At 36.0% G+C, this 25,254-nt stretch overlaps 1 protein-coding gene and 1 long non-coding RNA gene across 2 annotated transcripts; both read right to left on the reverse strand.

The window, feature by feature from the left end:
* Positions 1 to 331: 331 nt before the first annotated feature.
* Positions 332 to 18,057, reverse strand: LOC116173912 (mediator of RNA polymerase II transcription subunit 15). The gene is made up of 5 exons (XM_031491653.1): positions 17,039 to 18,057; positions 9,520 to 9,762; positions 654 to 833; positions 523 to 600; positions 332 to 476 (listed from the first exon to the last, which is right to left on the reverse strand). Exons 1-5 carry the CDS (start codon positions 17,351 to 17,353, stop codon positions 414 to 416), a joined length of 879 nt encoding a protein of 292 aa, XP_031347513.1. The 5' UTR covers positions 17,354 to 18,057; the 3' UTR covers positions 332 to 413.
* LOC116173913 lies at positions 6,073 to 6,406 on the reverse strand. Its single transcript, XR_004145987.1, has 2 exons — positions 6,345 to 6,406; positions 6,073 to 6,294 (listed from the first exon to the last, which is right to left on the reverse strand). It is a non-coding gene; the product is annotated as an uncharacterized LOC116173913 (long non-coding RNA).
* Positions 18,058 to 25,254: the final 7,197 nt, after the last annotated feature.

Below are 25,254 nucleotides of genomic sequence, written 5' to 3' on the forward strand. Positions count from 1 at the left end.
CCTACTTCTTGAAGAGACTTAATTAAATCACGTACAGAAAGTGCCTTTCCATTTCATTTTATTGCACAAGCAATAAGGATATATTGAAGTAAAAAGGGACGATACTTTCGTCTAATGCAATATAAATAATATCCCCCCCGAATCGAAATGGAAATCTGATTACACAAAAGATAAGATGTATCGGCGGAATAGCGTTCCTGTTATTCTTATTGTGAGCCCTTTTCGAAGACCCATGTGAAGTAAAACGAGGCTAATTGGGTTGTCTGTTGTACAAGCTCGTAACCAGCGCCATTTCAGACAAAAAATTAAGTATATGTCACTACGATACACGTTTAGGAAAAAAAACGTTCGCTTTTATTTCGCAAACTTTTTATATCAAAATATTACAATTAACTAGATTTCTATTTCGGATCTTATTGCTGGTACTGCTGGTAGATCAGCCGTGGACTTTGTCCCCCGTATTGCGGCTCGTTCTCCTGAAATTATTACAAAAGTAGGTACTCCCACGTCTTACGATAATACCTGTAGGTATTGCTGTTTGGGTTGCGCTTGTAACGGCTTGGGAAATTTGACCACGATGTTAGTTGGCTGCCTGTTGACCTATACAGAAATTCAAATTCGCTTTAATCGATGATGATTCGATCGATTTTTACCTCGGCTTTGAAACCTTCCTTAGGATCAGCCGTATACGTAACAGTTCTCAGGAAGCCATCGGCATCAACGACGGAATAACTTCCGGATATCTTATTGCCGTCTCTTTGCTCTTTGCGGTTTTGATAGTTCGTGTAGTAATCGTCCTTGACATCGAAACCAAATTGGTACGAAGGATTCGGCTGCAACAAGATCAAGCAATAGTATCAAATAAAAAAAACTTCCATTATATAAAAAGAGCAGTGAAAGTGCAAGTACGACGGGTTATTGCCTTTAAACTACCTTTCACATTTCAATAGCAGGTAATTGCAGTGCATGAGGTACAACGTGTACATGGAAATTGTATTTATCTGTTAGCAACAACCAATTTATGGGATTGAACATTTCTTAAATGAAAGAGAGTTTAAATAATACTTCCGATTTATGATAATTTGCCCTCTATAAATCTATATTGCCACCATTCTACTATTATTGCTAACCAATCGGATGCTAAGAATGGAAACCATCCCTACGTATTGTTCCTTATTTTGCCAGAATTTGCCAAATGTAGATCGCCCTTCCTTTCAAAATTAATTAAATAATGTCTAAGTCATGAATCCGAATAATTTCACGACAAACGTTAAACTGGTAAAATCGATTCAAAAATTCACCACCAGAGTAGCGGTTCTAAACAAACTAACGTCCCCGAAATATTCACCCCCTAAAAATTGGCGCACGGTTAATATTAGTTCCCCATTTGACTAGGAACTATTCACCCCAGATACATTGATTCTTCAATCATTCACATGCGCCATATTCATTTTCGCAAAATCCATGCGATATTCAGAATATCCGTAAAAAACCACTCCGACTGTTCCAATGGGAAAAGGGAACTCATCTCTCAAAGGTACGATCGCGAAAGCGCGACCTTGCCCCCAGGAAACTCCCTCCAAAAAACTTTTCCTCGTGGAAAAGTTTTCTAAAGGAACCCGCCCATCTAGTGGCGAACGTGATAGGACTATTTAAAAAAATGCTAAAAAAGTAGGAAATCTTCGCGGTCTGTTTTAATAATAATAATAATTTATTGTCCAAACAGACTATCTAGTCTAAATACAGGACAAATTTAAATATATTGTTCAATAAAAGCCGCACAGAAATATAGAAAAATTAACAAAAATTGAAAAAAAAAATAATTATAATGATAGATTTATAACTAAAGCGAAAGAAAATTGTTAACAGAGTTATACAATAAACAAAATAAAGTCATAAATCAAAATACAATATTGGTAAATAAGAGAAATTGTATTAGTGCAAGGGCAAAAGCAAAAAAAAAGACAAAAATTATTGGATCATACTTATAAGGAATTTTAAATTAGTGTTAAAAATATCAACAGTATCGCATACCGAGTTATAATCATGACCTACACCTGTTATTTGTCGACACACGTAAAAGGTCTCGGGCTACTAGGAGAACATAATATACGAATAGGTCTTTTTCTAGCTCTGTCAGAATTATTTCAAAGATTTCATTCGATTTAAAAATTTGCCAATTCTGTATCAGGAACATATGAGTGCGAGAAGGTGTTTCTTTTCCTAATACTACACCTGTTACTTGTCGACAAGCTTATGTAAAAGGTGTCGTGCTACTAGGAGAACATAATGTACGGGGAGGTCATTTTCTAGCTCTGTCAGAATTACTTCATAGCTTTCATTCGATTTAAAAACTTGCCAATTCTATATCAGGATCATATGGGTGTGAGAAGGTGTTTCTTTTCCTAATACTACACCTGTTACTTGTCGACAAACTTATGTAAAGCTGCGCTACTAGGAGAACATAATGTACGAAGAGGTCTTTTTCTAGCTCTGTCAGAATCATTTCATAGCTTTCATTCGATTTAAAAACTTGCCAATTCTGTATCAGGATCATATGAGTGCGAGGAGGTGTTTCTTTTCCTAATACTACACCTGTTACTTGTCTACAAACTTATGTAAAAGGTGTCGTGCTACTAGGAGAACATAATGCACGAAGAGGTTTTTCAATCTCTGTCAGAATTATTTCAAAGCTTTCATTGGATTTAAAAATTTGCCATTCTGTATCAGGATCATATGATGTGCGAGGAGGTGTTTCTTTTCCTAATACCACACGACTATAACTTGTGATTGAGAAGTCTGATCGAAAAAGTACGAATTGATTTGGATTCTAAGCACCCAAATTAATAAGAAAAAGTGTTTTCCCGAGAAATTTTGGTGTAGTCGATTTTTGGTAAGAAAAGAAGGTTATACACTGCCTTTTTTTGAGCCCCGAAAAAAAAATTGTCTCAGATCGACTCCGAAAAAACATTTCTTATAGAATGTGGCCTGTAGAATCCATAATTTCAAACAGTTCCCAGATTGGGCTACTAGTTCAAAAGTTACAGCCCTTTGAATTTTTTTTCGAAATTGGTTTCTAGTCTATAACTTTTGATTGAGAAGTCTGATCAAAAAAGTACGAATTGATTTGGATTCTACGCACCCAAATTAATAAGAAAAAGTGTTTCCCGAGAAATTTTGGTGTAGTCGATTTTTGGTAAAAAAGGAAGGTTATACACTGCCTTTTTTGAGCCCCGAAAAAAAAATTGTCTCAGATCGACCCGGGAAAAAAAATTTCTTATAGAATGTGGCCTGTAGAATCCATAATTTCAAACAGTTCCAAGATTGGGCTACTAGTTCAAAAGTTACAGCCCTTTGAATTTGTTTTCGAAATTGGTTTCTAGTCTATAACTTTTGATTGAGAAGTCTGATCGAAAAAGTACGAATTGATTTGGATTCTACGCACTCAAATTAATAAGAAAAAGTGTTTTCCCGAGAAATTTTGGTGTAGTCGATTTTTGGTAAAAAAGGAAGGTTATACACTGCCTTTTTTGGGCCCCGAAAAAAAAATTGTCTCAGATCGACCCGGAAAAAAATTTTTCTTATAGAATGTGGCCTGTAGAATCCATAATTTCAAACAGTTCCAAGATTGGGCCACTAGTTCAAAAGTTACAGCCCTTTTTTTTCGAAATTGGTTTCTAGTCTATAACTTTTGATTGAGAAGTCTGATCGAAAAAGTACGAATTGATTTGGATTCTACGCACCCAAATTAATAAGAAAAAGTGTTTTCCCGAAAAATTTTGGTGTAGTCGATTTTTGGTAAAAAATGAAGGTTATACACTGCCTTTTTTTGGGTCCCGAAAAAAAAATTGTCTCAGATCGACCCAGAAAAAAATTTTTCTTATAGAATGTGGCCTGTAGGATCCATAATTTCAAACAGTTCCAAGATTTGGCTACTAGGTAGTTCAAAAGTTACAGCCCTTTGCATTTTTTTCTAAATTGGTTTCTAGTCTATAACATTCATGACACATTCGATAAATTGGGGAATTTTGTAAGAGATTTGTTCTGCAATAGGGTAATTTAAAAGTTAGGAAATGCCTGGAGGAAGAACGAGACACAGAGAAATTTAAATAAATGTGTAATGTGACACAACCAATTTCATTCCATAATAATTTGTACAAGAACGACACACTTATTCTTTTACGTCTGCTTCTCAAGGGTAAAAGACTTAATCTTTCTAGCAGTAGACTTTGCGGGTAGCCTCTTGTAGGGTAGTATCCATCACAGCGAAATGATAGATATTTTAAAAGACGACGTTGTATACGTTCTAGGTAGTCTTCGTGCTTTTCAAATGCTGGGTTCCATATACTAGTACACCATATTCAAGCTTGCTTCGTACAAATGTAGAAAAAAGTAGTATAATAGTTGACAAATTTGCAAAATCTGAACCAATGCGTATAATAAAACCTAAGGTTTTAAAAGATTGCCTAACAGTTGTATCAATGTGTAAGCTAAATGTTAGCATATGTTATCGAACAGAACCCCTAAATCTTTTGTTTGAGTGTCTCTTTTTAAGAGTGTATTTTGAATTTGATAATTGTATCGGATTAATTCCGTGTCGGGCTCTTTCGCCAAAATATGAAAATACTCATGCAGTTTTTAGACAACATGCTTTAAAAAAAATTATCGGTAATTTAGATGCACTTGTGAAATTACATACGAAAACTGTAAAAGAAAGTGGTGTAAAGGAACAATAAACGGTTAAAAATTGAAATGGTGAAACGAATAAAAAGAACTCAAAAAAAAGTGCATACAAAAGTAGGTAATCAAATTTGGTAGTTTGATAGGAAGACTTAATGCAAGTAAAGAGGAAGGAGGAGATACTCTAAGAGTATGATCGAAGTTTCTGAAGATACAGAAATAAGTGTTTATGGTACAGAAAAATTTTGATGGGAGGAAATTAATTAATTGCAAAAATTTCACAAAAAAGGGTGTAAACGAAACGCCGACTGTTACGGTTAGTTTGGCCTGGCCGAGACGAGACTAAAGCTAAAATTCCATTATCACGTAAATGCATTAATCTACAAGGGCTACAAACACAATGAGAATGTCGAAAATATAGCTAAGGCGAGATGGTTTTGAGACAAGTCGTGCTAGAGTCCTCATTGCAGGCAATAGTCCATGCATTTTCATGTCTGTAATTTGTCTGTATTTTGTATTTTAAAAGAGTGCTTCTCACACAAAAAGCACTTGGGTATAAGTATATCCTCAGGCATGCCAAGTGGAAAGTATCACGTAAGTGCACGATTTGCCAGTATGTTTAGTGGGATTTGATAATTCGCCACTTCATAGATGCTGAATTTTCGCAGTAAAATGTTAGAAATATGGGACTGCTTATTCAATTTTGTGCTGTTAGGTCTCCATTATAAGCAAATTTATATTGGGTCATTTTCTTTCACCAACATAAAAACAGACGCAAGTAGAATTTCAGATTGAACTAAGCTGTCGATGAAGCTCCAGCACCCACACAAAAACTGAGAATGTTAATTAATGTATTTATACACTAAACTTGCAAACTCTTCTTCCACAAGTTTCGGGCATCGACCGCAAACGCAGATAACAATCTGTTTCGCAACATTATGGCGATGGCCTGCATTTTCTAGAAACCTAATTGACCCCACGGTGACGGCGGAACACTACGTGCAAATGCAGCTGCTGGACATTGAACTAATCTCACTGCGAGAGTAAAAGTTGTTTATTGCATGAGGAAATCATATGAATTGGGAAACGCAAGTTTATTATCGGAAATACTGAATAAAGCAGTGCGGTTGTAGAGAAATGTCTGTAAGGCATTTCGGAAATTGTACCAAACATGTTTTTTTTTAATTCGTAGGTCACGGTTAATCCTTACGACGCATTAAACATCTCTCAATTTCTTTTAAAAAAAGGATCTCAAAATTCCCTAATAACTTGTGGGATACGCGATTTATTTGTAACTCTTTTGGTCTTCTCGTACTATTCGCGGTGATCGTTCAAAACCAGATTTTCCGAAAACTGCAGGGGTACAATGAAAACGTATTGATACAACAAGAATGAGTGTGAATCATCTATTTTGGTAAAAGACAGTCATTGCATGAAAAACACTATCGTAATGCAGTCATCTTAAATTAAAAAGATGTGCGATGGCGATGCCCAACTCCATGCGAACGGATCATCAACAACAATCGATCTCATCAACGGTTGATCGATCAGGATCGTATCCGGATTGGCAACCGGTGCAGCAAAGGCAAATGCGAGCAGTGCGCAAATGACAAACTGAAATTGTACACGTTTGAAAAATGATTAAAGAAATTCTGGCAACTTACCAATTTGAAGATCATCTTGTAGGTTTTTTGGAAAGTGCGGCGACTCTGAATGCTTACAGTTTGAAAACAGTCGGTTTATATACACGATGATAATCTCTAATTGGAGGTTACCCAATGATGCAATTCAAAGCGATTATTAACTCATTACAATGGTATCTTAATTTCGGAGATAAAACTAATTAGAACAACAGAAAGTAGATAATGACCAAAATCACCTTGGTAATGTCAAACAAACTAAGACAGGGTAAGGAATCAAGGGATGTACTTTTCATTGCGAAATCACGACTTACCATTGGTAAAAATTTTATTTAAATTATAGTTATTAATTATTGGATTTTATCCAAATAAATTCCATACATAGTACGTGTAAACCATTTTTATATACAGGGTGTAAAAGACCAAAACATGCCATTTTACAATTAAATCGATGATCGTTTCGAAACCCCGCAAACGTCCTGAAATTGGCGTTTTATCCTCAATTTTTTCTTAGGGATACAGCAGAATACAGAAGGACGGAACTTGCGGATTTAACTGAACATATTCCCAAAATTCGTACTACAAGATGGTGTACCCCTAAACGAAGGTGAGAGCGGAAATCTCATCTGCGTCTTTCAGAAAACGAAAAATTCAGCTGCACCAAGAGACCACAATGAACCATAAACTTCTCGTGGTGCCTTGGTATGTTGGACTCAGGTTTGGTACTACAACGTTCACAAGACTTCCAGGGTTTATGGTCAGAGATTGTCAAGGTTTCATGGAATTTTGTGACTACACTCAGATTCTTCATACAATGAATCAAATGTGGTCTGCTTTACCACCAGGATGCAGCTAGTGATATCGGAGAGCAAGAAATTTGAAGTTCTACGACAAATAATGCACGATGGTATATCGGAAGGCCATCTAGGAGTGACTAAAACCCTGGTTAAGGTGCGGGAACGATTTTAGTGGGTGAATTGGAAACAAGATATGAAGGATTGGTGCAGAAAATGTCCAGTTTGTGTCACAAGCAACGGGCTAACAGGAAAGAAGAAACCACAAATGAGAAAATACAATGCGAGTAGTCCATTTGAAGGAATTGCCATTGTTATTGCAGGTTCCTTCCCCCCTTGTTGCCCATTGACTATTTCAGCAAATGGGCAGAAGCATATGCGCGACAAGAAGCGGCAACTGTGGCAGAGATTTTGGTAAATGATCTTTTTATCAGAATTTGAATTGAGGATATATTTTGTTAAATGATCCTTTGAATGTACCTTTTGGGAAGCAGTATAATAGATGGCCCCATCTATTGTTGGAATTTGAACCACGCAATTTTAACGTGCATTTTGCTGGTGCGTTTGTTGTCAACCTTCGTCTTTCTCTTTCCTTTGTGAGTCATGACAGAGTGCACCTGTGTTAGAAGCTTACTACGAGTAAAGCGAAGCCCTTCAGGCATTATTCAATTCATTATATTCCGAGTTCTGCGGCGTGGGGAGTTTCTTTTCATTATTTGCAGGTTGACGGATCCGAGAACTGAGCTCATTTCTTGGCGTTAACGTCTCATTTAAATTAAGCTCTTATTTTGTGTTTAACACTGAGCTAATTGGCCGTTTATGAGGCGGGTTTAAGGAAACGCAGCGCCAACTCTATTTAAAAGATTAATTAATTGGTCAAAATTTAATACCAGCGCAGCGGAATTATAATTCTATTTCTGTGCATAAGTAATCACGACTTCGGGTATTACTTTCGCAAAACTGAAGCTGGTTTTGGTTGGATTTGCAATAGGGACGTATGGACATTTCTGTTTGGCAGAAGTTAAGAAGGTTAAAGTTACCAGGGTGATGCAGGAAGTGCACATTTTACCCATCTCAATTATTGTAAGCTACATTAATTTTTTTGTGATGTATAAAAATAGTGGTTTATTATTTTTAGGAATTTTCATAAAAAATCTTGGTTTGAAGTAATTTTGATATTCCTAAAGAAACCGACGTTTGAGAATTATTTGTAATGATTTAATTTTTAAAGAGTATTTGATTTATTGAATAAGATTTAAGTTAGAAGGAGGTACATCAGGCGAAAGACCAAAAGCAGTCGAAGCCTTTATCACTGAAAAAAAAAGGTTTTGTATGATATTTACTGATATGAATCAAACCTGAGTAAGTGATTTTGCTTCATTTATTGTTAATTTTGCATTGAATTTCATTGAGAAGGGGTTATATATTTTTAAACAGAAAAAATTGCCGGTAATTCATTATGGTAAAATAAAGTATTTAGATAGGGATCATATTTAGCGTGGACGAAATCACGCGATTTTCCTTTGGAATTTCTTTTTATGAATCCAGCTAATATTTTACATCTAGAAGCGTGTAAAAGAAAATGGAATTTGATATAGGTTTTGCTTTACTTAATATATTTAACCAACTAGATCATTTATTTATTGGTACTCAATCAAACCAGAGTATTAGCCAAACTTTCGGGTTTAAAAACTAATTGTATTACTGAGCTAGCGTTGGATAAATTGAAAATTGAATTGTAACTTGTTCGTTACAGCATCTGTAGTGGAACATTGAACTTTTTTCACAATTTTTCAATGAAATGGCCGCTAAAGCAATGACATTTTAGTTGAAGACCTCGTGATGTGCGGTAAAGCATTACTTTTTTTTTCGTGTACATTCAATTTAACAATTCACCATTCATATAAATTTTTATTTTTTCTCGAGTTTGTTTGGATAAATTCGCCCTTCGAGTATTGGCTGCCAAGAGAAGTAAACTTCTATTCGAATTACTCTCCCCTGCATAATTCCCCCTTTAAAGTTCCATGGGACATTTGCTTACGCTGGAATTTTTTGCGTCGGGAACCTTTTCCAAAGGAAATGAACGTTCAGAACCCAACGGATCGGCACATAGAAGATTCACTATTGTACTCATTGCTAATTAGTGACATCTTTCGCCACGGGTAAATTCGCGCCCCCAACTAATTGGAAGTAGTGATTTTACTTTTCGGTAGTACATGGTGATAATTATGATAAAATTCCTGTGGGCGAATATTGCGAGGGTTAATCTTTTCTAATCATTGGTTCATGGGTAGAATCGAGAATAACGTATGAAGATGATTTGTAGAGAAACAAGAGTTCGCTAAAAGTTATAGCGCTAGGTCTTGAAATTCCTAAAACTGGTACAGCGTACAGAAATTACTTACATCATAATCCTCCGGAGCTTGTGGCTGAGCTTGAACCTCCTGAGGTTGAGGTCGGTTATCCAAGAGCTTAGCTTGCGTTTGCTGCTGCGCAAGTTGCGGCTGGAATTGTCTCAATCTCAAAGCGGTGAGGTGAGCTCTTCTTTGCGCTATGTCTTGTGCCTGATTTGCCAGACCCTGCAGTTGTACGTTCTGAACTTGTTGCGCATAATGGGGCCCGGCTACGTAAGCGGCCGCCTGCTGTACCTGAAAGGAAAACATCTTATGAGCATTTTTCTTTCTCTGGACGCACATGTTGTTTCTTTATCATTGATTTTTTTGTACTACAAATTTAAAGTGTAAAGCATTTTGTATACTCTCAAAAAGAAAAATTGCACTGGTACCAATAGACTAAACCGTCGCGGTTGGTTTCTCTTTCTCTCTTTCTGTATGGTACTTTTTGATTTTTTTACAACAAACGTATATTAAAGTGTTAGGGATGATACAGTTTATTTACAGTAATTAATTAAAATGTACATAGCAACATGGAGTTTATACAAATAAGACAAAACAAGGTTTTTTAATTAGCGCGGATGTTCATTTAAACTTAAAACTACGCAGTCTGTTCATAGACTCACGTGCATAATATTGCATCGTTTGCGGTTAAAAATGGCGAGATAAATACGTACATAGACTACAATTTAAATTGGATTCCTTTATTATTAAATGTATGTATAAGACAACTGCTGCTGTAATTGAAATTGCGCCATGCAAGCGTAAGGCAACGTGTTATGCGCAATATTAAATGTAAAAAGGGAAACATGTGAAGAATTTACATGTTAATGTTCCTTTGAAACGTTTCCCGGACCTGTTAGATGTTCTGCTGACAAAGAAAAAGGTGCGTGCTCGGATGCTTTTTGTTGAAATATTACTTAATATTGTTCAAAAAATTCATTATTACAGTAACGTGCCTTACAAATGATGGTTGACCTGGGTTTTACACTGCTTTTTTTAGTTGAGTTCGTGTTTTAGGTACATATTACTTCGTCAATTAGCAATGTGGTAATGGAATGCATTCCTTTATTTTTAAGTTCTTGGTGAGAAGATTTTAATTATGGTTTTTGTCAATGAAGCTTTAGTTGAAAACTCTCCATAAAGCAGCATTCCAAGATGAATCAATACAGTTCGATGAATTAAAAAAGTGAATATCTTGAGCGGATCTGGTTTCTGCATTTTGGATCTTTCACTAATATTTTCACGTGACGCACGTTTATCGAGTAGCAAATTAATACATTGAAAAGATGCGGGGTAATATGTCCAAATAGCCTTTGTAAGCCTTTCTTTATTTCAGGGATTTATATTTAATTTTTTCGTGTGTTTCAGAATAAATTTTGTCATTGTCAATTATCGGTTAGGTGTTTATTTGAATCCATTGTGCGACCCGAATAGAGTTTTCAATTCGTGTCCAAGATTTATTTCAGGCGGTTATTCAAATTTGTGTAATAAATTCAGTGGAATTTTCGGAAGTTGATCGAGGCCACCGAGTCTCTCAAAATGAGAAATTTTAAGTTAATATTAGGATTTCCCTTAGGATATGCCGGATGCGTACGAGTTATTTCAAATAAAATAGTTTTAATTTTATACCAGAAATTGAATTAACGTGATTCTAAATAGGGTGTCCTAATTTTTACTCATTATGTTTATAATCTGATTCGTGAGAATATTCCTAAACGGGTTACAAAGCTTTCTAGTAAAGATGCGTTACTACAAAAGTTTTGAATGTTATTTCGAAAATTTCTAATTAGTCCTTAAAAATGTCCACCTAAAAGGATTGTACCTAATGGTAGCTCTAAATTAGCGTTCTTGCGAAATTCCTTTGTAGGCTTCTTTGGGCTTCTAGTAGAAAAATTTGAGCATTGCATAATGCATATCATAAAGATTTCACAAAGTATCAACATTTAGGGAGTTGAATTAGTTTTCCAAACAAATCATATTCATTCATCATCATCATATTCTCATTCAGAGTACACAAAAATGTTTTTCAGAAGGAATTTTTAAGAAATGTTTCCTAGTACATAAGGATGGAAAAATGGTAACTAAAGCTGTCGACAGTTCCAACAATAAACTTATTTCAATCGGTCTCATTGTGAGAGACGTCTTTGAAATCATTTTTGGAACTGTGTTCACTAAGGAGTTTCTCCAATTATATACAAGCCAAGTCACATATTTGTTGGACCAAAACAAATATGCCATTTTCTGAATTAGAATTTATTGTACTAACAAAGTTTATTAAACGGAGAGTACGCAAATTACGTTCTTAGAAGTTGAAATTCCATTTACCAGTAAGTGATAAGTCCAAGAGATCCCGTAATTTCATTATTTCATTCAGACAAATTCTAGGGTCCTTTGATTGCCAAATTTGCTTGTAAAAATTTGAATAAAAAAGCTGTGTATCAATGTAAAAATTGTGTTAAATTTTTGGGTTTAGCTTATTTTTCATTAAAAAATGGAATGGCATTTTCAATTGAGATTAAGTTAAAGGTTCTACCAAAAAGTGTACGTATTGTAAAAATTCATTGTACTAAAGGAAAGTGCACGTCGAGGTGCACGTGGAAAACATTTGGAAATAAAATTACTATCAATATACATTTATATGGCCATTTAATATAGGTACTTCTTTTTGCTGTTGAGGTGGAAAAGAGTTGGATAATTTTATAGTAATTTTCAGATAAGCAAAGGGAAAATTGTGCAATAAGCAAAAACCACAAAAAAGGGGATCCCTAATAAGTGAAACGAAAAGAGAATTACCCGATGAAATTGAACTTTGGCATAATTTGCATCGCACCCTAAGGGCGTTGTCATTTGATCTTAAATAAAACTACTCAGTTACTTTATCTTCATAGTACTACTTTGTAATAGATGAGTCTCCCAAGAAACCAGTACACGAAAAATTCGGATTCAGCTTGAAAATTTTAGGATTTTTTTCACAAACAAATAAAAAACGAATTACCTTAATAAAGTATAAATCGAATGGGTTTTGAATGTGTTACCAATTTGGCTTTCTTTATTTAGGTACACATTCAATATGTTAAAAAAGTTTATAATACAGAATGAATAAAACATTTGTAACTTCGCGTTTAGCATAAAATCGATGAAAGCGTAAGTGTAGCGCGAACCATTTTCCTCTTCCAAAATGCCGGAACAACCAAAGTTGCTTTGAGGTAATCTTCGAAAGAGCCCGCCCGACCACAAAGCGACCAAATTTAATTGTATTAATTCGAAATAACAACAAAATTAATTTACCGAAGTACACAGTTTTCACCACACAATTTGTAAACCGAAGGCATCGCCTTAAATCGCGCATTAAATCGATGAAAACGCTCATTTATTTGAAAAGTTTTCGCTGTTTTAATACCGTTTAAATTCTAGCGAAGTTTCAATCCATTAGTGGAAAATCCACGTCCAACAAAAAAGCCCAAATCGTATATCACGCCGGTGTTTTATTCATTAACGGTAAACTAAATATGGTTTAATGAAAGGCACCTGCTATATTCGCAAGCAATTAACCAATTGAAATTGTTACATATACTCGTGCATATTCATTTGTCTCGATCAGCTTTGAATTGCAAACCACTTGTACAAATAATGTACCATTAACCGCACGTCGACATCAGGTACAAACGAATGTTTTTTTTATGGCATTTGTATCGTAACGAGCGCACATCTTGGCTGCACTGCCAGTAATTGGCATTATGGCTGCCGTAATTAGTATCCCGGAACGTTTCCACTATAACAAATTTTATGTTAAGTGTAAATATAATTATAGCTTCTGCAGTTTCGGGATCGCTACAAATTTTAGTGTCCATTAAAGGTAACATTTGTATCATTGGATGGGGCGACGGAGCCAGGTATCTAGGTGTTTAAATGTAATTACAGAACCATAAATCTTACTGTTTTATTTGATTTGGTCCAAATCGTAAGCCTAAATGTTAAGCGCTGATTTAGGAGCAAATTTCAATATTGCCTGCCCAGCTACTAAAACGATAAGCTGCAATAATCGAAAGTTAGTAACCCAAGCTTGACAAAAATGCAAATGCAATTCCATTTCATAAGTACTCGTAATTACTTACTTTTCCGATCCCGGAGAATCTCTCCTTCTTTTACGAGATTTTCGATATCCACCAAGAGGAAACCCCTAATATTGTATACATTGGCTGGAATTCCGTTTAACAGTGGAGGTCGACACCACTTATTATCCTTATTTTAAATTCAGTTTTAGGTGGTAGCATCTGATTCTGTTTTTTACTTTCAGTAAAATTGCATAGTATGCAAGTAGAATCGTTTTTCCTGGCTAAGCACCTTCTTAGAAATACCTATGGGAACAGTCTTCCTTACTTTTTAGACATCTCTAGGAGTTTTTTATAGATCATTTGATGAATCCTCCTCGAAGTTTATGTTATTTAGTTTATTTACCCTTTCAGTACATTTTTTAATAACACTTCCGCAATATCAGATTAAAAACCTGCAAATTGACATTCAAAACCCTCGTTAATTTTGGGACATAAATCTTGAAACCTCTGTTGTAATCTTGTACATCGTACTAGAACTAGTTAATATGGAAGGTCTACTCGAGGATCATGGAGCACCTTCTGAGGTAACATGGAGGGTTTTCCTGAAGTTCAATAACTGCGTAAGATCCTTTTGAAGGACGCGGGGCAAAAAGTGGGGACACTGAGGCTTCCTTGCGACATATGTACGTCTACCGCGGGTGAGGTAGGATCCTCGTATTAAAATGACAAGTTTTGAAAATGGTCTTAAATTTTCTGAAAATCAATTTGTATTTTCTTAAAATCATTATTCTTTATTTTCTGAGAATCATTTTGCAATTTCATTTTTCTGAACATCATTTTGTACTTTCTCATATTTGTGGAAAAGCTCGATTTTCAGAATGTTCCCAATGAAACCGAGATGTATTTATTATTATATTCACTGAACATCTAACACATGACATGAAAGGCACATCCATAATTTTAAATGGTCGACAGTTTTTTTTTCATTGTTTCGTCTAAAATTTTAATAAATGTTCCAGTTTTAACAGAGAATCCGACATCAGAATTATTATTTTCATTTAATTCCATACAAAAACTGCTTTGTTTTGTATTAGTTAAAAAATACATGTTGTGTGTTGTAAGGATATTCAATATCTCATGAAATAAAGCCTAAAAGTTATTTCCAACTACCTGAGGTGTCCCCGAATACATGGTCAAGAGATTGTAGGCCAATTTTAGAACACCCGGTACATAAGCATTCATAGTATTAAATTATTTCGATTTTTTCTAAAGATAATTTCATAATTTATCTTTATCTAGATAGTACAAGAGCATTTTTATCTTTATTTTATCTAGATTAAGCAAATTCTTATTCGTCTTATCTTTATCTAGATGAAATTTGAAATTATCTATGAACAGCACTGCCTAGGCTCTACATAGATTAGGTGAGTCTAATAGGGTAAGCTTAATCTGGGCGCCAGCGCATTCGGAATATGGGGTAACGAAAGCGATTAGCGGCAGTGGTACTAGGTGAAGTTAAAGCGTTCCCGTTAGCGGTCTTTGAGCGTAAAATCTAAATTTAAATCGGCGTTCAGAAGTAACCGAGCTTATAAAAATAGTTTGAAGTAGTTTTCACGGCGACCGTTAGTGTCCATACAGTTGTTTTTTTGGAAGATCATTATTTGCCCCAGTGGTAGATTTACGTGATGGATTATTTGGAGTATACACTCAGCGTATATTGCGTGCATAAATAGTGACGAGTAGTTATCAAAACGGTACCAGTCACAAGGGATTAAATTGTTAGAAAATTTAACAAAGGCGTATTTACAAATTTTCTTAGGAAAGAAAGCAGTTACGTCTGAATAAACCACTTGTCTGTAATTCCTTAATAAAACTTTACCTAAATATCAAACCAAGTTTTAATAATCCAATTAAGTTGCGTGTATATGCCACTTCACTTTTCGCAAAAAAATTGTACTGACTAACAGAAGAACTAACGGGTTTTAAGTTTGAATCCAAATGAAAACACCTGATAATCACCTCCTAGTGATTATATTCAACCAAGCTAGTCATAAGATACCCAGGTCTTGGACGTCGAAGAAAAAATTGTAAATAGAAATGTTAGTGGTCAAGAATCATGTAAAATATTGGTTTTTTTATGTATGATTATCAAAAGGACCTCCTGAATTTGTTGACCAGTTTAGTACTTGTACATCAACTAGTGTAATGAGTACTAGTTCCTAATATTCTTCAACCCTTGGGCGTGCCAGTGAAGACCAAATGACAGTGTGGGGGAAGTGCCTGAAAATTACAAAAATAAGCTACCGAGCTTGTTTGAATCACTATTGCCACCTTCAAACCTCAGATCCATCTTTCGTAACCAACTGGTCAAGTATTATAATGGCAGTAATAAAGTAATAAATTCCTTTCAATCAAAATATACCCAATATACCTACTGGGAGATTTACAAGCTTTTAAACTCGCAGTTGACATAGACTGGAAATTTGGTTCACAGCTTTAATCGACTATATCATTTCAAGATGGTGCCACTTCAGTAAATACCGGACCAACGCATTATTTATCCATCTGTCATGGTTTTTGACATTTATGTCAATTCTTCTCTAAAAATTTGGTGATTCAAGTGTCCATTCAAAAACTCATATCTCTTAAACAGTTCAAAATAGGTAATAAGTGGTGTTTTCTATAATTGAATCCTTAAAATCTAAAGCATTTTTTGAGTGACATGTGGCAAACCAAGGAAAGACGTGTTAATGGAAGAAAAATAACTGGATGAAGCAGAGTCGTCAGAAGAAAAATTGAAGACTTTGCAGAAGAAGAAAACTGGGTCGATGATAATGTCGATAACTAGACTATGCGAATCTCGAAAAAATGCATTATTTTTCGCAGAAGCCAAAGAAAGACAATTAATGAAGTAATCAACTGCAAACGAAAGGTACGGAATTTGAAATGCTTTCGACACGTTTACAGAACGAATGCAACTGATTAGCCACGGTTAACTGAGCACGGAGCAATAGTTATTTTATAATTGCGGTCTTGCATCATTTAATTGAGTTAATTTGAAGGAAATGTTTATTCAAAACAGAATTCGCCTTGAAGTGTCACGACATTCTAACAACTTTTTACGGGGACCATTCTTTATTGGAATACAATACCGCCAATCGTTGTTATTACAAAAGAAGTTCAAGGTTTCTTCTTACGAAAGAAGACGGTACTTGCTCTTACCTGTCGATTGTTGAATTGGGTAAGTACTGTTTTTGGGTTTGCAAGGAACTAGCGTTTACCGTTGGGTATCCATTTTCTCTTTATATAACTCGAAATGGGGTGCAATGATAATCCACGTTTAAGAACTCAAAACCTTCCCCATGAAATTCAATTTATTTATTTATTTTAATGTCGGAATGGATGAGATTTGATCGGAAAACTAGCGTTTACCTTTGAAAGTACAAAAAAGCTCAAGCAGAGAAATATCCTACCTGTCGATCGACGGCACTGGGTAATAGAAGCTGTTGAATTTGCGCCGGTGGGCTTGGGGGTGGTGGCGGCGGAGGTGGTGGTGAGGACGGCCTGTGCGACAACCCCCCATAAATCTCTCCAGAATCCGACTGTTGCAGTGCCTGCTGCTGCTGCTGCACGTACTGTATTTGGGGTTGCGCCGCTAGCCTAGGTACAAACTGTATGGCTTGCACTTGCTGCGCGTTCACATAAGGGCTCTGGAGGACGGGCTGCGAGATTGGCAGCGCCGTAACCCATTTCACTAAAAGCACACCACACAAAAGCACTGTTCTCATTTTACACCCACAATGACTGGCCTGTTACAGATGATTGATAAAGTAATTACCGGTATTTATATGTTTGTATGCCCTACTCTCGGTTAGAAGAACTTTCATACGTTGAGTATGGAGAAAGGTGTTGTGCAATAAGACAGGGTCGCTGCTCTGTCACCGCATGCAGGCGATAGACACTAGAAATGTGGGAGTCGTGGTTTGATCTACTTATTCCAATTATTAAAAAGTAATAAAGCGAAAGAATGCGCTGCTCGGATTTCGCATTTTATAACATTCCCGCGTATCAGGCAATAAACAATTAATCGTTTTTGCCACGAAACATACTACGGATAATGAGGCGACGTGCGTTATTGGATAAATTTAATAATAGAAAGCGAAATTACCCGCTTAATTCGTTGGAAGCACAGGTATTGGAAAATTCTATTGTTTCAACGTTGAATGGGTACTTCGCCGTTAATTATTATACTACCTATACTTGTTGAGAAATTCAAATCGTTACAATTGGATTTACGGAACACCGTGGCCCAAAGGGAACGCTCGCCGAACGATTTTTAAAATTAACTCATTTTCCTTTGGTAATAAAATTTACGGTGCTTATATAATCGGTACGCTTTTTACGCTACTTCGATTTACGCAACATAGATTGTTCCAACCTTCAAATTTGGTGTTGGTTCCGTTTCAAAAACGTTAAATGCTAATATCACAACGCATTATTTACACCTAGACAGTTTTTTTTTTTTTTTTTCAGCCCTATTGGGATCTATGCCCATTTGGCCGCAGAGAAGTATATACCTATTTCATCTAAACTGTTGGATTAATTCACAGGGTTCACTCGCTTCATCTACACAAAATCTCGATCATACCCGTCTGTCTGTCGGTCTGTGTGTCTATACTCTTATTTCCGGCTGAACGGCGGAATCGATTGGAACCAAATTTGGTATACATATTCTTAGATATAAAATAGAGAGCTATAAAGCTTTTAGGCAGAATCGCGCACGCTAAAGTGTGTCATAGTTATAAACTAAAATATTGCAAAACAGATATCAGAAACGTACCACCCACGGAAGATTCTTTCCATACCCATTTATTAAGAGCAGTTTATCAGTTGATTGTTTGGAAAACGGTGAGTCTTGTTAATCGTGTGCTTACAGATCCGTTCAACTTTGGTTGGTTACGTATGGATCATATGTTAATCCCAACACTTATAACAATTAGCATCCGCCCAAATCCATTACGTGAGAGTGTATATTGTAAATGTAAAAATGTAAGTAATTGTATTGGAAACTGTAGTTGAGCTAAAGTAGGTTTACCATGTATTATTGGTTGTTATTGTAAGGGTCGATGCCGCAGTTTGCATTAAGTCTAGGTGGTACGAAAATACTGTAGCGAACGTTCCATAAATTTCGATAGACATCGAGGCCCCATGAAGGAAGAGTCATCAGCGATAAAGAACGAAAACGGATGTGACGTACCTAACCTAACTACAGTCCAAGAGTACGTAACGTACTCTTTGATACAACAGACTAGGGATGTAACGGAGCTTCGGTTCCGATTCCGTAAGAGCGGAACTTCCGATTGATTTTGCACTTTCGATTCCGATTTCGGTTCCGACAAATTTTAATTGAATGTTATATCGGAGGTTTATGGACAGGCTCGGTGCGGCCACAATCAGTGCGTTCGCGTACAAATACGTTTATACTTGTCGCGCGGAGAAACCTTCCTCATCTCGTGCCTTCTGTTGATTATCTTTTCACTTGTTCTGTTCCTCGAGTATAATTTGCTTCTTTTCGAGTTACTTAATTTGTTCTATTTACATATTAGTATTGTAATCTAAGAGGTGACATGTCTCTTCTTTAAGGTTCCGCTTCCGGTTCCGATTCTGATTTCGGTTCCGATAAACCAAATTTAAAAACTCCGCTTCCGAATTCGGTTCCGATGTAACCACTTCCGTTACATCCCTACAACAAACCATGGGTGCGGGACTGCGACTGAGACGGGCTTATGCGAAAACGTGCGTGTTAATAAAGGCCGGCAACGGTCGATGTTGACCGACAGACAGAGCGAGATGATGGAGATTTTGTGTAAATGTGGTCGCAGACTGATTTATGCGACAGCGGGCGTGTTTAAGCGAGTATCGGCAGTATTGCTATTCTGGCGCGCCATTGTTACATTTTCAAAAATGTTTAACCTGTTATATTTCTTAAACGGTTTGTCTGATTGAAAAAATGTTTTAGTAAAAAAACTACCTTGTTTCATTTTACATATTTGGTCTCGTATATGTATACCTCTATCTCCAATAATAACGAAAATACCTCGCTACTGAAATTTTTATTACACTTCGCGCGCATATCCAGCTTTAACAGTTTACAGAGTGGTTGTTAAAGGCAACATTGACTTTCTTTTTGTTCTGTGAGACGGCGAATATAATGAGCTTTCGAATGGTGCACAAATTCTTGAAAAATATTCATAAATAACTTCGGAAATGCGATGTAAAGGTAAAATTTCTTTTGGGCAGTGCGAAATTTTGTACAAATTATTTTTTTCTAGCTATTTGCAATCCCTGCGACCATCGCGCCCTCTTGATTCAGAATCGGCATCTAATTCTGCACAAGATACGTATTTTTCAAAATGTATATCTTCGAGTGCAGGTGGCAGTATTTTAGAAGCGGCTTTTTGATACCCAGATTCCTGACTATTCGAACAATTTTGGTATTACTGACATAATCGATATAGCCCTATAATTGGACATATCCGCTAATTGTGACACGTTTCAAATCGAATCGATCATAATATCGATAGGTGATAAATTACTTTTCAAGGAAATTAACATTGGCACATCCGCCTATGGATTTGGGGTAGAATTGCTCCACTCTTACCCCGGAGATCGTAAAAGTCAGTTAATCGGTATGGGAGGCGCCAGGGGAGGCGCCGAGTCCAATCGCTCCCCATACAAACCTATCTCCCCTCCCCGCAGTTTCCATTCTCTAAACGACAATCCCGTTTACTTTTCCCCCTTTTCCATGCTGGCAGCCTCACCAAAATGTAAAGTAATTTGTTGATGCTTTTTTTATCATGGATTACCGCCTAATGAACGAATACAGTTCTGGATAAATATTTGGTTAGTGCAGTGGTTCCCTACTTTTTAGAAACTGGGGGGGTTGAGTATTTTGCTGACTCCCCTATGAATTATATCCTTTTGAAATCACAGTAATATCCAGGATACCCATAATTCGGGCACATTAGAAATAAGAACACGCACCACGTTGGGCGTGCAAAAATAATGCAATGCATGAATTCATTAGACCGCTCAAATAACATTGAACTAGCTAGCTCAAATTTGCACAAAATTTGCCCTTGTAACAAAACCCTCATTTTCCTGAACTTTTAATTTTAATAACTAAGACAAATTTTGATCTCAGGATCCAGCGGGGTTCCGAAACGCTGGAAAATCTCAACACTGGCTTAAGAAAAATTTTTAATTCCGGAAATCCGTAATTCAAATGAAACCAATTAACTTTTGCTTGAACTAAAAATGACGATTAACTTGACACTTGACGATTATCGCTTTTCACTCTTTCGAGACGAAATCGCGGCATTACTTATTGGTAGTTTCTTGCCAAAACTGTTGTAAAACTTCCTCGGATTAACAACAAGCGGAAAATCTCTCAGACCTGACTAAATGCAAAATTTTATAATGGGCCAGGGGGCCACGCACTGGTCGCTTGGGTAACTCAAACGCGAATTAATGTAAAATCATCCGGAATAACCCATACTCAATTAATTACTGATTAATTAAGATCTTTTTCAAGATTGCTTCTAGTAATATTTAGTTAACCACTTTTTGTTAAAAGCAAATCATATCGAAATCGAATGTCAAGTGTTGGAACGGCAAAGATGTAGGTATAACCTCATACGATAATATAAGCGCTAATCCGATATTGGAACTTACTCATTTTATAAACTCATATACAGGAAGTTCCTTTAGAAAAATGTTATTTCGACAATATGATGCTCAGTTGCTTTTCCGACAACCAATAATGCCGGATTATATTGGAACACGCTGAATTTCTGTAAATTTGGATGCGGATGGAGCGGTGTTTAAGACTGTTCTTAGTTGAGATAAGGAAGTTTCGGGATTTGATAGGAGTAACTAATTTTATGTAAACATCTACATCGCAAATAGCCGTACAGAAGAATCCTTCTATCAACAAATTTGCGGTATCGCGTGATGCGCAAAGTAGACAATATGGCATCCTATAAAACAGGAAAGCACAAGATTTATGATAATGGAGTCGCTGGGCTTTTAGCCATTAACATTTAAATTCTATTACCTACAATTAGAAACGTCACTTGATAAAAGCTTTTAAAAATATTCGCGCGTTATTTTGGAAACTAACGCCGAACAAAGTTTTGCAGGTGCATTTATGTGGCATCAATTCAAATCACGTTACTCGAAACTGAGACCGTGAAATGTAATGAGGCAACATCTTGTTGAAGCTTAACAATCTCTAAATAACTTTATGAAATATAATGAGATTATGTTTCAGTTTCTATTGAAGTTAATTAGCAATTAGCGTTTCCATGTTTTTAAGTATCGTAACGAATATCATTAAATAAATGGTTCAAGTGCCTTTATTCTTAATAATTTCCGCTCATTTATACAGTAAATTAAAGCAAGTCGTATGTTAAATGTGTGAAAATGCCCAAAGGGCTGGCCAGGTGACTTATTTCAGCAGATTCCGCGAACGTTTTTGACGAATTTCCGATAAAATCTTTTTAGATTACTCACCGGAACCCGGAAACTCGAGTGGGAAAGGCAAATATTCCCCGCGATTCAGAGAACAGCCTCTTGAGTTGCAAACTGAATGCGACATTTGGAACCAATTCAAATAAACGTGTTCAAAAATCTGAGACAGCTAATCCAAGGGTAGTAGCAGTATTTCGAGACAGTTACCTTAGAAGAGCGCTTAGATCTTGGGTCGTGAACCCGAAACGACGAATAAATTGGAAACAAGAGTCTCAGTCTAAAATGCACAATGACAATCCAACGTAAGTTCCAGGTGTGCAATAAAGTGGTGTTATTAGGCTCCAGGTTGCTTGAATTAGTAAGAAAATTTGTTGATCCTTTGTTGAACCATGCACACAAAAACCACCTATACGTTAACGTCGTTCAAACAAAGCGTTTCTTATATTTTTGACAAAAATTGACGAGGAAATTTGCGTACTAGTCCTTCTAACAGCGAAACAGAGCCTTCTTGACCCTTTTATCGGATTTTCTAGAACGGAACGAGATTTACGGGTCGTTCAAGTAACGTACAATAAATAAAGAACGTCAAAGGACTACCTATTCATAAGAAATGCCATAAGATTCCAAAATCGTTGAACTGCAACTGATTGTGCGATGATCCGTTTTGCTGAAGTTGTGCAGTTACCAATGTTCAACACCGAAACGTCACAGAATTAACAAGCGGGGGAGAAAAGATTTCATATTAAACGGGGCCACTTTAGGCAGTAAATTAAGATAAATGGCAATTTTACGAAATTTAAGGGTTTCTTTTATAACATCTTATTGCCTTCTCAAGCTCGTTCATTTCATTTTAGTCGGAAAAGAAAGACTAGTAAATTTGAATTTCTCATTTTAGACTTCGCAACTTTAAATATGTCATCGCAAGAGTGGAAACCTCGACGGGGTCGCAAAGTTCACAATAACTTTTGGTAAACGAGAAGTGTGACCCCACTGCGATTTTTCAACATCATTTCACTTTACCGTTGCTTAAAACGCAAACCGTGTAGTAGAAAATATTCAAGTGCAACAGATCACCATTATAAGAAAAAAAGTTGGGGAGCACTTTGACGGTAAGGATCTCTGCACTTCGAATGAGATTCCTGGTATAGAAAAAGTTTCGCTTTCTTCACGTAAGTTTTCTCATACGATGTCAATTCGCGCGAAATATTAACGCCGTTTCCATTATAATTAACAGAGCAAGTGTGTAATTGTATCGAATAAAAAGGAACTCTCAAGCGTATAAATCGTTCGGGTGAAACTGTTTACATTCTTGTTACTGAACCTTCAGTGTGATTTTCAGGTATTGTTTTAAATAACCTTAATCACTTTCTATTCACGACTAATTACGTGATGCTTTTGAATGAAAAATTGAGTCATTTTTTAATTGGGTGGTAACATCCTAATCCACTCGAAATTTGAACGATTTAATGTCCAATGCATAATCGCCATTAAATAGTAGCGTAAGTCAAAGTTTAAAACGCTCTAATATTTAATGTAAGAAATACGAGAGGGGTGGAATCCAAGAGATGCCCACTGTCAAAACATCTGTAAAAAAGTGTGGTTAGTTTGAGCCAAAACACCGTTCAATTAAAATACAACGCGGATCGATCTTATATTTCCCAAATTATTTATACCGACTTGGGATTACGACGGAAATGCAGTTTGTTAGTCGCCTTTTACGACACGCACTGCCCTCTACGGTAACGGTACTCTTTTCCCATCCCTAAATGGATGGAAATTTCTGATCGTTAATGGATAGAAAGAATACGAAGGTTACAAAAATATATGTACCTACTGATTCCCTTCTTTTACACAATAAAAACCTTTCGAAGGTGCATTTCATGATTATATTTTTACCATCTCGACCTTTCCCTACAGTTTAAGACGAACGCACACCAATACTGACATTGGAAATAAAATGTGAGAACCATAAGGCGTTACACTTACGTATAATAAACGGTTTTATTTTATAGCAGATGTTAAATTGACATTTTACTAAAACGAAACAAATAATGATTGTATACTCTATTAAAAATGGGACGCGGAGCACGAAATAAAATGAAGCTCAGAACAGCAACCAATAGGGCTTCTGCTATAAAATAAAGTTTTGTTATCTCGTGGAAGATCTTTCACTCGATGGTTTAAACATCCCATTATCGTATTGTATAATAAATCACTATTAAGGCGCTTTGAAGGGATAAATTTGGTATTGGGACGATTGTTGTTCATATTTACTAAACCATCGTTGCTAATATGTAGGTAAGAAACGTTTTTAGCTTTAATTTGGACTCCCACCCTCCCTCTGTAAGAGAATATCGTTTTGTAGTACATGACTTCGCCAATAGGTCCCCAAATAGCAAAGGAAGATGATATACATCATCGTAAGCTGAAGAAATCCTCATCAATAACAGACTGTGAATAACCTGAAATTTTTTGATTTGTATAATCGAGCAACTTACTTTATTGTATCGCCGTTATGTTTCTTAATACATTCAAACAATTTAGTATTTGTTCCAGGTCAATCAAACCAGAGCATCAGGTTCTGACTTTCACATTATAAGGATATAAAAGACCAAACTTGCGCAAGGTAAGGGGTTTTTAATATTCTTATTATAGACCTATCCGTGGGTAAAATAAAAACTTAATGGAGGCAGTAACATTTTTGCCAGTGTCTTAGAGGTTCATTTTATCTAATGCTTAAGATCTTAACTGAATTAAGAGCCATTTTGTTCTATTACTCAACGAGAGAGTGGGGAACAGTCTACAAGGGGCACGAGTGATGGCGTGCTCCTCACAAAAGAAAATTTATAAAATATTGCATAGATGCTTTCTAAAGATGTAGAACGTCCTTAATATTATATCTTTTGTGCAGATTTCGAGAAAGACTACATAGAAGAATTTGTATGTTTTTGGATATCTAAGATTTGGAAGAAGATTTTTAAAATTCAGAGCTTCTTTCGGTTCCTAACTGAACATTTCCGGTACAAATTTCTTGGAATTTTAAAAGGATTTCCTTAATTTTTTTTAAAATTTTATTTACTTCGTTCCTTATTCCTTGAGAAAATAAAGCACCATCTTAGAGTAACATGCACTGTGTTAAAAACTTCGGCAATAACCC

This window comes from Photinus pyralis, unplaced genomic scaffold (genome assembly GCF_008802855.1).
Source record: "Photinus pyralis isolate 1611_PpyrPB1 unplaced genomic scaffold, Ppyr1.3 Ppyr1.4_LG6, whole genome shotgun sequence".
Classification (NCBI taxonomy): domain Eukaryota; kingdom Metazoa; phylum Arthropoda; class Insecta; order Coleoptera; family Lampyridae; genus Photinus; species Photinus pyralis.